General features: G+C 40.6%; 1 protein-coding gene across 2 annotated transcripts in view; it reads left to right on the forward strand.

Annotated features, from left to right (window-relative positions):
- The first annotated feature begins 294 nt into the window (after nucleotides 1-294).
- trim36 (tripartite motif containing 36) overlaps nucleotides 295-14955 on the forward strand; it is a 60959-nt gene continuing 46298 nt past the window's right edge. Inside the window, exon 1 of one of the 2 annotated variants that reach the window (XM_016994850.2) lies at nucleotides 295-438. In XM_016994850.2, coding sequence (XP_016850339.1) covers nucleotides 373-438 — 66 coding nt within the window. In that variant the 5' untranslated portion in view covers nucleotides 295-372. The remainder of the gene's footprint in view (nucleotides 439-14955) is intronic. The other variant, XM_062972170.1, reaches the window with a different exon arrangement.

Consider the following 14955-nt stretch of genomic DNA (forward strand, 5'->3'; position numbering starts at 1 on the left):
TACAATGTAGATGCACTCTATGAGTCTCTGAACGTGATGTAAGGAAGGGGGGGGAGGCGGACAGAGAAGGAGCCAGGCTCCTCTAGGCGGAGCTTAAGCGTCCCGAGATGGAGTTCAGCTAATGAACAATTAAGATCTCTTTTCTCTCCCCCCTCCTCCCGCTTCTTTTTCCGTTGGCTCCTCTTCGCCTCCTCCCGCCTCCGCTTTCTTTCTCCTTGTCCTTTGGCAAAGCCATTGCCTTCCAGGGAGCCCCGCAAAGTGGGCAAGCAGGCGGTATTATTATTATTATTAATATTAATATTCCTTTGCAGTTGGAGGAGAGGTCTTTGCCCTCGCCGCCCTTTGCTCTCTTTTCTCCCTCTTCCTCCAAGGATGATGCCGGAGGCGGAGGAAGGCAGCAAGTTCGGCTACTTGGTGGAGTTGCTGGAGAAAGGCAAGGTAAGGCTTCCCTCTTCCCCTTTTCGTTAACTGGAACTCATTGCAGATGCAAAATAAAGGGGAAACAAATGTGTGCGGTGTTTGATCCTGGTCTGGGCTGTTGTAGTCTCTCTTCCACGCCGAAGGGGCGGGGAGGCTCACCATCACCACCATCACCATCCTACTTCTACCACTAAGAGGAGAGAGGAGCGATCTATCCTCTCGGATATTAAAAGTAGAGGGTGCATCTACACTGTGGAATGAAGGCAGTTTGATGCTGCTTGAACTGCTATGCATCTGTGCTTTGGAATCCTGGGAGTTGCAGTTTTGCAAGATCTTCCCCCTTCTCTTAATAATAATAACAACTTTATTCTTATATCCCGCCTCATCTCCCCAAAGGGACTCGGGGCGGCTCACATGGGGACCAAGCCCAGCGATACACAATAAAATACAATCACATAAATACATAATAATAATAACATAAAATAGTAATAATAATACTAATAATAATATAATTTTATTTTCCTATCCGGCCTCCATCTCCCCGTAGGGACTCGGGGCGGCTAACACAGGGCAAAGCCTGAGAAACAATAAAACAGATGAAACAGCATATGCAAACACATAAGACACAATAAAATCAGGCATGAATACAAATGCAATAAAATAACAGTAAAAGCCAATTTGGAAAATAAATTAATGAGATAAAAAGGACCACCAATTTAGAGAAAGGAGTGACAGGGAGGGCAATTAGAATTAAGGTGCAATGGTGTATTCTAAGTTGCTTTTGGGTGAAGGAGACAAAGTTTGAGCATTTAAAACATATAAACATAAAATCATAAAACATATAATAAAGATAAAGGTAAAGGTTTCCCCTGACGTTAAATCCAGTTGTGTCCAACTCTGCGGGTTGGTGCTCATCTCCATTTTTAAGCCGAAGAGTCAGCTTTGTCTGTAGACGCCTCCAAGGTCATGTGCCGGCATGACTGCATGGAACGCCATTACCTTCCCACCGGAGCAGTACCTATTGATCTAATCACATTTGCATGTTTTCGAATTGCTAGGTTGGCAGAAGCTGGAGCTAACAGCGGGCACTCACTCCGTTCCCTGGGTTTGAACCTGGGAGCTTTCAGTCTGCAAGTTCAGTAGCTCAACACTTTAACACACTGAGCCACCAGAGTCTCCAAAACATATAATACATTAAAACATACTCAAGCAATAGCTAATAGTCAGGCACAGTGAACATAATTCACTGGGGGCAAGGCAAATGTTGTCTGTGTACAATATCTTACAACCTCTATTGAATGGTCCGGAAGAAGAGCAGTAACTGGGTCTAAGTGGAGGTAAGGTAAGTCTCTTCCCAAGAGGGCTGGTGCCTTGCCAAACTGCCACTCCCAGGTTTCAGTTTGACACCCCCCTTTGATTGCCATAACTCAGTGCAATGACATCATGGAAGTTTTAGTTTTACAAACTTCAGTTCAACATCTGTATTATTAGATCAGTGGTTCCCAACCTGTGGGCCCCCAGAGGTTTTGGCCTTCAACTCCCAGAAACCCTAACAGCTGGTAAACTGGCTGGGATTTCTGGGAGTTGTAGGCCAAAGCACCTGAGGACCCACAGGTTGAGAACCACTGACTTAGATGAAGGGCTAGAAGTTTGCATGATCATCAAGTTTGCAGATGACACCAAACTGGGAGGGATAGCCAATACTCCAGAAGACAGGAGCAGAATCCAAAACGATCTTAACAGATTAGAGAGATGGGCCGAAACAAACAAAATGAAGTTCAACAGGGACAAATGCAAGATACTTCACTTCGGCAGAAAAAATGGAATGCAAAGATACAGAATGGGGGACGCCTGGCTCAAGAGCAGTGCATGTGAAAAAGGTCTTGGTGTCCTCGCAGGGAACAAGTTAAACATGAGCCAACAATGTCATGTGGCGGCTAAAAAAGCCAATGGGATTTTGACATGCATAAATAGGAGTCTAGTGTCTCGATCCAGGGAAGTCATGCTACCCCTCTATTCTGCCTTGGTTAGATAACACCTGGAATACTGTGTCCAGGGGAAGTCATAGGGAGGAGGGAGCAAGCTTGTTTTCTGCTGCCCTGGAGGCTAGGATGCAGAATAATGGCTTCAAACTACAGGAAAGGAGATTCCACCTGAACAATAGGAAGAACTTCCTAACTGTGAGACCTGTTCAGCAGTGGAACTCTCTGCCTCTGAGTGTGGCGGAGGCTCCTTCTCTGGAGGCTTTTAAGCAGAGGCGGGATAGCCATCTGTCGGGGGTCCTTTGAATGCAGTTTTCCTGCTTCTTGGCAGGGGGTTGGACTGGATGGCCCATGAGGTCTCTTCCAACTCTATGATTCTAAGTCTCTAGTGTTCTCTGACAAAGAGGGCTGGTGCCCCTCTGAACTGCAAATCCCAGGATTCCATAGCATTGATTGAGCCCTACCACTGAAAACTTTCTCCTCTTTGCTGGATCCTCTTTTCCTGGCCCCTTGGCGTGAGATGCTTAAACTCTTCCTTCAAATGGAGGTTTTAAGTTACCCAGCTGCAATGGCAGGCATTTACCGAAGGGAAATGTCATAGCAGGGGCAGAATTCCTATTTGGAAGGCAACACTCTCATTTTGCTCCCAGTCTCATAGCCATCCATAAGCTTTAACATTTTGTCTTTTGGTCACTCAATGGGGGCATCCACATTGTGGAACTAATGCAATTTGACACCACTTTAACTGTTCAGTGGCTCCATGCTATGAAATCATGGAAAGTGTGATTTGGTGAGGCACCAGCATGCTTTGGCAGAGAAGGCTAAAAACATTGTAAACCCACAACTCTATACAGGTAGTTCCTCAAGTTACGGACAAGATAGGTTATGTGGGTTTGCTCTTCATATGCAATTTGCAGGAGAACAATTTGCAAATGCTACCAATTTCTTGGTTTAGGGGTGCATGCACACTGTGGAATGAATGCTGTTTGACACAACTAACTGCCATGGCTTAATGCAATGGAATCTTGGGAGTTGTAGTTTGCTGGGTCACCAACACCATTTTGCAGAGGAGGCAAAAGACCTTGTAAAACGACAAATCCCACGATGCCATAGCATTGAGCTATTGCAGTTAAGATGGTGTCAAACTGCATTGTAGATGAACTCTGCAATTCATCCAAGGTCATCCATAACTGAGCAGGGATTCAAACTCCAGTCTCCAGGGTCCTAGTTCAAAGCACTATGCCATAGTTTCTTATTCAACAACTTTAGAGTCTTGTCTATTTTGATTGCATGTATAGGTCAGATGCCCCTGCGTCAAAAATGACAGCCACAACAGCTGTTCCCAGCAAAGGAAAGGCTTTGGTGGATTCAGCTGGCTTTCCCCTCTTTGGCTTTTCAGGCAAAGCAAACCCAAGAGCAGTCACTTGCTACATAGCTGTTGGCAAGAATAGTCCAAGACCAAGGTTCAAATCCTTGCTCCCTGGGTGGCTATGGACAAGTTGCACTCTCTCAGCCTCAAAGAATGGCAACGGCAAACCTCTTCTGAACAAATCTTGCCAAGAAAAAACTTGAAAACAGACAACAACCACCACCTTGGAAAACTATGACAAGAAAAGCAGAAAATCATGTGACACCTTAGTCATTCCGTGCCCTCTAATCCAATTTGTAGTGATCCTACCATAGTGTTTTTTCCCCCAGTGGAGGTTTGCCATTGCCTCCCTTTAAGAGAGAGAGAGGGTGACTTGCTCAAAGTTATTCAGTGGGTTTCAATGGCCGAGAAGGAATTTGAATCTTCTCCCAGAATCTCAGTCTATTACTCAAATACTGCATTACACTAGCACTCTTCTTTCAGATTAATTCAACCCAGCCATTCAGATACCTACAGTGTGATTTGTTGACATTATCCTGAAATAAACTGTTCTGTCTTTAAAAGTGCTACAAGACCACTTTATTGCGCTTCCAAAGTCTGTATAACTTTCATCTGTATTTTTAATATACTGTTAGCTATCCTCAGTCTCAATAGAGAAAGGTGAGATATAAATAGTAATAAAAATAATACTGAAACATACCAATGCAGTAGTTTTTTTTAAAAAATAATTCTTTTGATAATGAATAAGCATGTTTTTGGTGCTTCTCTTGGGCGGTGGACCTTGCTGCCAACCAAGGAAGTCTGGTATGGTGCCACCCTGTTTCCCTTTAGCCTCATAGAAAGATCCTTTTATTCAAAGGGACTTTAAGAAACTCACTAGCTGTTGAGAAAATGGTGCTATACTTAAATATGTTTTAAAGTGTTTTTAGTAATAATGTAGTAGTAAAATTGATGTTGCAAGTCACTTTTTAACTTTTTAAAACTTTGTTTTTTCAAATGCATTACAACTTGTACCCTCGGTTTGCTTCTGACACAATAAAGAAATTGATTAATTGGAACTTAGTGTTTTAACTTTCTGTTTGTTTTTATTTTCCTCTGTTTAATTTTGGATGTGTGGGTACATGCATTTGGCCATTACATTCATGCTTATTTTTAATGTTGATCTGTAACAATTCAAGTTTTTGTATGCACCTTAGTAACATAGGATGCATATATATTCTACACTGTAGAATTCAATCAGCTTGACACCACTTTTATTGCCACTACTCAAAGCCAAAGGAATTGTATTATTATAAGGTCTACAAATCCCAGGATTCTATAGCATTGAGTCATGGCAGTTAAAGTGGCATCAAACTGCAATGTAACTGCACCTTTCATCTATGAAATCATATACTACAAACATCATCCGCAGACTCAAAGGTGCTACAGGATTGCTTTACATACTAATATTCCACGGTGTGTCTTTAATTTCAGGTTTCAATTTTTTTAAAAAAAATTTGATGTTAAATTTATTTTGGAAACTCCTCCAGTGAACTCAAGAAGGGGCAGAATATATATATTAGACAAAACATAAAACCCACATTAACCTGGGTGTCAATAACACAATCAGAAGTATTTTTGGTTAGCCATGTGTTAGTAGTGCACTTTGTGAGTTGAGAAGCAGAAACCATATATTAGGGATCTCCCTTGCCATGTATTTGACCTTATGTTCTTTATAGCTGTCTTGTGTAAGTGTATATGTGTATGGTAGACTCTGCTGTCTTAGCAAATGTTCCGCTTTGGCCTTATGCCACAGAATAATGGAATTGATGGGAATATTTTCATAAACAGTTTTTAAAATGTCTTCCAGTCTCCTCAACAGAGTCATGGTTCATATGCACTCTGTTATGTGTTAGCTAGAAATTCATTTAAAAGTCAAATGAGGGCCTGCAATGGCTGGAGGATGGGTTCACATTGGCATTCATTGCTAGATGAGCTTTTCAGTCCCCTGAGAATTATGTGCTTAATAGGCTTGAAATGTTTACCATAGAACTGTATGCTCTTGTACCAGGAGGGGCAGTCCTCGTTTGGTGAATAGTGTGGTCCTGCTGGGCAATAACAGGTGAAGGGGGTTGGTAGACTGGTGTACCATTTAACCAGAAATATGGACAAGAGGTATTGCATGTAGAGTTTTTGAACCCTCAGTGCTGAAGGCTGAAATTGCTCCTATTTTAGCCACACAAGGTGTAGCAAGCTATCAAAAATGGTTGGGATTTTATATATATGCCTCCATCCCCCAATTCAGTATAACTGGCCCTTAACTTGCCCAGAGGCTAAGAGCGCAAGATAACAACAAAAGTGGAAAAATGTAAATATCTTAATCCTCTCCCTGAATATGCACACTACTGTCTCCTCTCCTGCCAGTAGCCTCAGCCCATACCTCCCTTTCCTGTTCTGGTACAATTATGCCTCCGTCTCACTTAGAGGCCTCTTCTGCTGCACTTCTATCACGTCCACTGGTCTCTAAGCTTTTTTACCTCTGATGATGATGATGATGATGATAAAACTTTATTTATACCCTGCTCCATCTCCCAAAGGACTCAGGGCAGCTTACACTAGGACAAGCCCAAAACAGTATTACATCAATAAAAACAGTAACACAATAAAATCACAGTATAATAACACATCTTACAAAAGTTAAAATAACTTAAAACATAGATAGTAATCCTAATCAATAGTCAAGCATCATAGGACATGGGCCATTTTAAGGGGAAATGGAAACCTGAAAGTGCATAATCCAAGCCCTTGAAGGCAGTTTTTGCAGTAGCAGGATCTGGCTGTGGCAACAGTGGCCCTCGCTCATCCGTGTCTCTTTTCCTAGCTGTGACTCACACTACCCTTTCCTGCCTTGGCGCCATGGCATCGCTGCCTTGTTCAGAGGCTGCCTCTTTTTGCCCACCTCCATTCCCTATTTCATTTCACAACCCATCAAAACATAGTGAGGAGTATGATAGAATCATACAAACACAGAATTTTGGAGTGGAAAGGGATTGCAAAAGAAGCAGATTTATTGCCTCTCATGTGTACAAAACCCATTTTGGAGAGCGCTTGGAGATCCCCCCCAATTCTGGAAAGCAGTTGAGGGCTGGATGTAGTTCAAGTGACTTAGAGTACATCTACACTATAAAATTCAGTGTGACATTACTTTAACTGTCGTGACTCAATGCTATGGAATCATGTGATTTGTAGTTTGATGAGGCACCAGCACTTAATGGCAGAGGGGCTAAGCAGGCATGGGCAAACTTCAGCCCTCCAGGTGTTTTGGACCTCAACTTCCAGAAATCCCAACGCTTACAGTCTGGAGCCATGGTGGCACAATGGGTTAAATCCTTGTGCCAATTGGACATCTGACCTGAAGCTTGGGTTGCTGACCTGAAGGTTGCCGGTTTGAATGTTCAATATGGGGTGAGCTCTCATCTGTCAGCTCTAGCTTGCGGGGATATGAGAGAAGCCTCCCAGCAGGATGGTAACACATTCCAGCAACAATAACACATCCCCTGGGCAACATCTCTGTAGACGGCCAATTCTCTCACACCAGAAGCAAATTGTAGTATGTTCTCAAGTCACTTGTGACATGATAAAAGAAACATTTAAAATGCTTTAATGAGTTATACCTGAATATACTTTAATGTATTTCATAAACCTTAAGGGCAAATTACATGCACATCTTTTGGAAGGCAAAAAAGAGGTCCAGAAACTTTTTCTCCAGACTTTTGTTTTGAGTTCCATATGTGTAGCTAGCTACTAAACATGACCAAAGAGCCTTCAGTTTATTTTATGTTTTCAATTTTTCACTTCTATCAAGAGATGATTGGTATGATCAGGGAGGTGAAATAACTGGCTTAGGCAGAATTAGGAATCTGCTAGGTTCTAAGAAAGGAATGTATTACCTTGATTTCAAATATTTTCAAATGGAACACTCTTTCTCTCTAGTTTGTTGGCATACTTTGTCATATTTAAAGCATCTGTTGTCCTGAAACTAAGCTGTTTTTTCCATGATGGTATTACTTCTAAAAATGAATGAAATTGATATCTCAGTGAGACACCATTTCCTCTCTCTGGCCAGGAGTTTGATGTATTAAAGATCTGTCACTTGAACAATTAAGGCATAGCACAACTGCCAATTTTCAGGATCACCGAGCAGCTTTAGTTGGAAGGACACTGTCTGTCTTTATGTAGTTTAGTTCTGTCCACTAGAATTTCCTAGGCTGCTCACCTCAAGAGGACGCAGTGAGGTTGCTCTAATTTAAATGTATGGGAAAGGTGCTTCAGTGATCTGTGCACAGCGCTAGGCCAATTCTATGCAATATAGGTCTTCCAGCTGATCTCTGAATTTCTTTGTACGGACTTCTGGAAGACCCTAGACCACCTCTTCAGGTATTTTATTTTTGAATTAGTATAATATGTTAGACCTGGGGAGGTAAAGTTCAATTTGGAAAACCTAATGTTGTGAAGCTTTACACCAAATGAACAAAGCTATTATATCATATACGTTCCTTCTTGGCTACAGATGTCCAAACAATAATTGTACCCTGGCTATTTGACTCAGATGGCAACTTGCTCAGGTTACCATCGTTCTTTGCCTTCAAATTAAAGTAAAAATTCTCCTTGTTTTATTACAATGAGAACATCAGCAAATCTTTTTTTTTTTGGGGGGGGGGGGAGGGGTAAACTTCAATGACATTTTCAGAACACAGCAGGGATGAAGCCTGCCAGATTTCTAGACTTGTAGGGTTTTGTAGGAGCCTCCAGTGGTGCAGCAGGTTAAGCTGCTGAACTTGCGGTCTGTGGTTCGAATCTGGGGAGTGGAGTGAGCTCTCGCTGTTAGCCCCAGCTTCTGCCAACCTAGCAGTTTGAAAACATGCAAATGTGAGTAGATCAATAGGTACCACCTCGGTGGGAAGGTAAATGGTGCTCCATGCAGTCATGCCGGCCACATGACCTAGGAAGTGTCTATGGATAATGCTGGCTCTTTGACTTAGAAATGGAAAAGAGCACTAACCCCAGAGTCGGACGTGACTAGACTTAGTGTTGGGAAAACCTTTACATTTATCTAGGGATTTTGTGCTATGCATCTTTAACATTTGTGGTTTATTTTAAAGAGTTGTTCTCTGCAGTTATATGTGCTGTTTGCATAAACTTCACATACAAAATATAATAGTTGTGGAGTAAATTCGCCATACAGTTTTATAGGTATAGGTGAACTCTTACAAGGAGAATCTAGAAAGTTGTTTTTAGAGGACTGTTCACATTTGGTTTCAAAGTATTTTGTTATGTTCATTTGTGAATTGCTTTCTATAGTGATAGAAGAGAGCTTGGAAGTTTGTTGTTTTGTGTCTTCAAGTTGTTTTTGGCTTATAGTGACCATAAGGTGTTTTGTGGCAAGATTTGTTTGGATGCAATTTGCCTTTACTCTCTCTGATTTGCCCAAAGTTACCCAGTGGGTTTCCAATAATCAAGTGGTGATTCAAACCCTGGTATCCAGAGTCATTCCCCTGTTTTTTGCGGAGCTCAGCGGGCTAGCTCATCCTCATGGCTTTACTTCAAGTAGTGAAAAGGAGGTAGCAGATGGGAAAAGATCATTGTACACCTGTTCCTCCAGCTATGCTACTTTTATGGATGCTTGGAAGGATCAGCAATGTATTGTAAATTAACAGTGCATATCACTTTTTTTTTTTTTAGAAAGAAGGGAGTACTCTATACTAACATCCAGGGGGAAAGCACTACAGGAGTTTTATCAGGTTGTGGTTGGATAGTAGGTGCTAGGTAGATACCAGTAGGACACGAAAGTGGTGAATTTTTGAAGCACTGGCTGGAATTTGGAAATAACTAGTAAATAAACAACCTAAAGCTAGTTATTTTTTGGTGACAATGAGAGTGTAATGGGGTGACATTTTTTAAAAATTAAGTAAGAGTGAAGCTTCTTTACTGCTGTAAGGAGTAAAAATGTCTAGATTCATGTAAAAGTTACTTTTAAATCACTTTAGAGGCACATTGTAAGAGGATTTTCAAGTTTAATGCCATTCTCGTTTAAAAACTGAGGGATTTCCCATCAGAAAAATAATACAACAAAATTGGGTGAAAACAGCAAGCAAAGTAACAACGAACTTAAGTTACTTTTATTATTTCATTACCATAGTGAATAATGGAAACAGTTTATTTTTTAATTAGTGTAATAAATCTTAGGGACAAATACCTAACTTTTCAATCTCTGGTCATGAGCACTAGCCCTCTTTGCCACAAGAAAACAATGAAATAAATTCCTTCCATGCTTCTAATTTTGATTAGAAGTATATACAAGATCTCTAATACATCATAACTTGATTGGAAGCTGGAGTTGTCAGCAACAAAACTACCGGTATTTCTCTATGCTCACATTTTCCATTTTTGAGAGTTTGTTGGAGGTTCAAAAATGAAATGAGAAAGGTCAGAAAAATTTAAAAACAAAACCAAGAAACTTTTGAATTTTTATCTCAAAGATTTCAAAGCTTTGGAATAAATGCTCTTCACACTGGACTCAAGTTACTTGTTAACTGAAAGTTATGGAATTGCCTCCAAAGTGAAGCTATTCATTGTAGGTTTGTGCGTCATCCAAGGTGGCTGGCAATTCTTTTCCTTTCCCTGTATTTTAAAGGGTTGACAGCTCACTGTTGGCATCAAAAAGGACTAGATGTAAATCAAGAGTACATATCTAGAGTACAGAGTGGGAGAGAATATTGTTTTGCCTAAAGCAGAGTGTTTTTATAGATCGTAGCTGACTGAAATTTCATTATGTTACAGCAGCCTGGAGGATGAGAAATTAGATCTCTCTGGTTCGTTGTCAGTCATTTGATCACGGCAGCTCAAGGCCTGCTCTGGAGAGCTGATGGTAAAAGGACAAAGGTTCTCAGCAGGGAAGGATTGTATCATGTGTACATGCTTATCCATTCTACTTTGCTGTGTTATCTTAGGATGCTCAAGACAGCTCTAATTGCAGGATTTGGAAATGCTTTCCTTTGAACCTTCTAATTCTTGTAGCCCATATTTGTAGGGAATTTTGGCACACACTGGCCCCTTGTTGGCGTGATGAGCAGAGCCAACAAAACATAGTATAGTTTACATGACTTGCTTTCCTGGCTCATCTTAAAGAGTGTTCCAGTTTGACAAAAATACCCAGAGAAGGTATAAAGAGTCTTCAAAAACAGGAGTGCATTAGTGTTACAGAACAGATTGTAGAATTTGAAGTAGAAGAGAAGGACTTGCAGTATTATCATGATGCAGTGTAAAGTCATCCTTCTGAAAGTAGCTTTTCCCAAAGAGATATTCTGCCCCTAACCTCCACCTCTGGATGGTATGGAAGCTGTTCTGTACTGAATCTTTACTGGAACAATGTTAAACATGTCAACATTTGGCAATGCTAAACATTTACATGTTTAACTTATTAAATGTATAGCAATTAGAATATGATACATTGGATGTAGCTAGCTATGTCATAGCAAGTCCCTGCCTAAGGGCTCTTCTGCACTACATTGCATGTTGCAAGATGTTCAGGGAATTAAGATACATACTCCCTCAGTCCCAATATATCTTAAGGTTTACATTCCCAATTAGAATTAAACAACAACAATAGCAACTCCTTTGTATCTTCACAGTGTTGAATAGCATGTATCCCTCAAATAGCAACAATAAAAATTCCATTTTCATTGCAGGTTGCAACATGAATATAGAGAACATTTAAAGAGAAAATGAATACAGTCAACCCTCCATATCCACAGATTCAACCATCCACATCTTGTAATTAATAAAAAAATCCCAGAGCAAACCTTGACTTTGCCATTTTATATAAGGGGCAGAATTTTACTATGTTATTGTATACAGCGAGGCTTGAGCATCCACAGATTTTGGTATTCATGGGGGATCCTAGACCAAGTCCTAGTAGATACCAAGGGTTAATTGTATTTCGTTAAGGCACTGCAGATAGGGTAAGCCATGGCACACATTGCATGCATGTACAGTGGTAACCATATGTTCAGTTGCACAATATATGACTTCAGGGGCTGTTCTGGATCAAGATAATGTTAACAGAATGTGAACTCAATTGGCAAAGTTGACTCGGGACTTTAAACTTTTCTGTTTAATTACCAATTTGAAAACCTTTTTTCATTTTAATTATACCATTCTTTACAGTATATAAAGAGGCACTGCACAAAAAAAATCTGTGAAGAACTTAATTCGGTGTGGAATTTAGAGCATTTTTGGCTGGCTATATTTGCCTTTATTTTCAGATTTGCACATCGCTCTCAGCCTGGAAAAGGGGGGGGGGGTGCATATGAATTGTGTCAGTGCTTCTCATGCCTACTAGGAGTTAATTATGGTTCCTTAGGATTCACTGATGCCACAGCAATGGCCCCATGTTGCTAAGTGAAAGTCCTCAAAATACTTGCATTTTTACTATGACAGATAGAGAGTATAATAGGAAAAGGCTGTCATCTTTCAAGGAAATGATTCAGGGCCTGTAAATGTAGTTTAGGAGGGGAAACCAATAACGGTTGCATCTTTCTGAAACTCTGAAAACCAAATCCCATTTGGAGTGATGCCTCATGTCAGTTCCTAGTACTTCTTCTCTCTTCTATCACATGAAATGGGCAGCCTATGTTTTGTAACTTTGAGATTGAAAGTTAAAGTGGGGTCAAGTTGTATTTATTCTACATTGTATATACACTTTTAGCCTTTGCTGTCAATTGTAGTGTGATGTATGTCCTTGGACTAAAATTGAGCATTTGGATGAAGAGGTTGTAACAGATGTGTGGCTAGATTAACCCCCCTGAACACAAAGGACAAACATGATCGTGAGCATATTAACATGTCTCAGTGGCTGCTTTGAAGCTTCCTCTTTTTACTGTTTGTGAGCCCAAATCCTTTCCAGTAGGATTTGGACTTAAAGGAGGAAACCACTTCCTCATCTTATGCATACCCTTTATTTACAGGAAGAAAGTTTCCTTGTCTGGAATGGTGCTTGTTGTCTGACAGCAGGAGTTTGAAATACACAACTTGTGATAGTTTTTGTCTTGTTAAATGACAGCTCTGGTTTTGTTTCCTTCAGGATAGGGTTTCAATACTACAGAGCATAAGAAAATGGTTATATAAATATTGTGCCTGTTAACAAGCAAAGCATTTGAGATTTTTCATATCCTGTAGTATCCATTTGCAAGAGGATCAGATATCATTAACTAAAGCTTCCCTCCCTGCCTCTCAAATTTACTCTAGAAAATTGGGGTTAGAGAAACAAGAGGAAGGGAATGAAATCTATTGGGATGAGTGGAAATCTAATTGCAGGACCACAGCCAGAAGAAAATTTGGGGGAAGGGGGAGGGGGGTTAGCGAATGATGAAGAGTAGTTTCATAACGCAAAATAATTTAGAAATCAGGCTCCATTGATAAACTTCAGTGGACACTCATGGGGATTTGATTAATCAGTTAAAATTCATGAGTAAACCAGTTTTAAAAAAACTGAAAAATTGGGGGGGGGGGTTGAACCCCCCACCCCAGTGGCTACAGACCTGTCTGATTGTGCAACAGTGGCAGCCACCCATTATTTTGATGCCAGCAAGGGTTTCTGTTTTTTAGGCTTACAACTTTTCTTATGATCCCCAAAGACGTTAAAGTGCTTGCCCCTAATCATACTCAGTTTATTTGTATGCCATTTTCTCATAATAAATCTTGTTCAAATTAGCCTACAACTTCATAATTCACAAAACAGGGAGAGGGGATTTCCTGGTAAGAAAAAAAGATGGAAGAAGTAGAAAATAGAGGGCAACCTTTTGTGGCCCTGCTGCCGAATTGTGTGAATGAGAGAAAGCACCAAAAAAGCCTTGTCAAGAAGTGCCCATACTTTAAGGGAAAGAAACAGGTGCATATGAGGTAGGTTTTAGAGATACGTCTTTTAACTTGTGTACTCCTCAGTTCTAACTCATCAAACCCAGAATGGGGAATATGCCATCTTCTTGCTGTTTTGGATGTAACTTTTCAGACTCTTATAATCACTGGCTATGCTGACCAGGGCTGACGGGGCAGTAAATAGAGGACCACATATTCGTCATCCTTGCCCTACACAATAAGGTCAAGAGAAAGATTTTTGTGACCTCGGGGACTAGCGACAATAGCATGACTTGTCCTTTTAGTAAAATTGTATCCCATCTTACTTTCCTTGTGGGCACAAATGAAATTTGGTTTGGTTTATGGACAATTAGTTATAAAAAGAGGGCTGTTGCTCTTGTTTTGTATTTTCCTTGATGTTTCAAACATGACCTTTTCTCCTACATTGGCAATGAACAAACAGTTCTCATGTTGCTGAATTGCATCTCCCAGCATTCCCCACCAGGTTACAACTGATTCTAGTTGCAATCCAATAACATCTGAAAAGCGTTGTACTTTGCCCATAGCTGGTCTACGTGCTGCTAATTTGCCCTGTTAAGTTTCCTGATCTGACTTCAGAAAGAAACAGAATAGATTCCCCCTCCAAATTTGCATGCTTCTTTAATTAGAAATACTGTATCCTGTAATATGTGAAGTGTCAAAGATAAGTCCATTCCCAGATTGTGAATTCTGAGAGGCTGTTTTCTCATATAAGTGTCTTCTTCAAACTGTTTCGTGTTACTGTAGCCTATCAATATTTGACAGGTGCAATCCTATCCAAAAGTAAATGTCATTGTGTTCAGTGACATTTACAGTGCTCCCATGTAACAAGCATGGGTAAATTAGGAGGTAAGCATCATTATAGACTTAATGGGGGAAAAGCTCCATTAAGCACGGGAAACTTACTTTTGAGAAAACAGGGGCAGATGTCGATGTATCTGTGCTGGAAGCAGCTCACAATCTGTCATTTCCAGGGTCTATGAGGTCAGGAGAGCATTCAAGCCCCTTCTTCTCCCAACAGGCAGCAGTGTAATTATGTCAGCAAAGCAATTAATCTGTCTCTCCTGGAGCCCTTGTGGACTAGAATTGTTTTATTCAATCCTAACAGAAGTCAGTGGAGGGTGGAAAGAGTTGGCTTTAGCCTGTAACCCTATAATGCTTACTTGGGAATACTCTCTATTTTACTCATTGAGACTTACTTTTGAACAACTGAGGACCTCATCACATGGGGAAAATTCCTTGTCGCAGAAC

Source organism: Anolis carolinensis, chromosome 2, assembly GCF_035594765.1.
Source record: "Anolis carolinensis isolate JA03-04 chromosome 2, rAnoCar3.1.pri, whole genome shotgun sequence".
In the NCBI taxonomy this organism is placed as follows: Eukaryota; Metazoa; Chordata; class Lepidosauria; order Squamata; family Dactyloidae; genus Anolis; species Anolis carolinensis.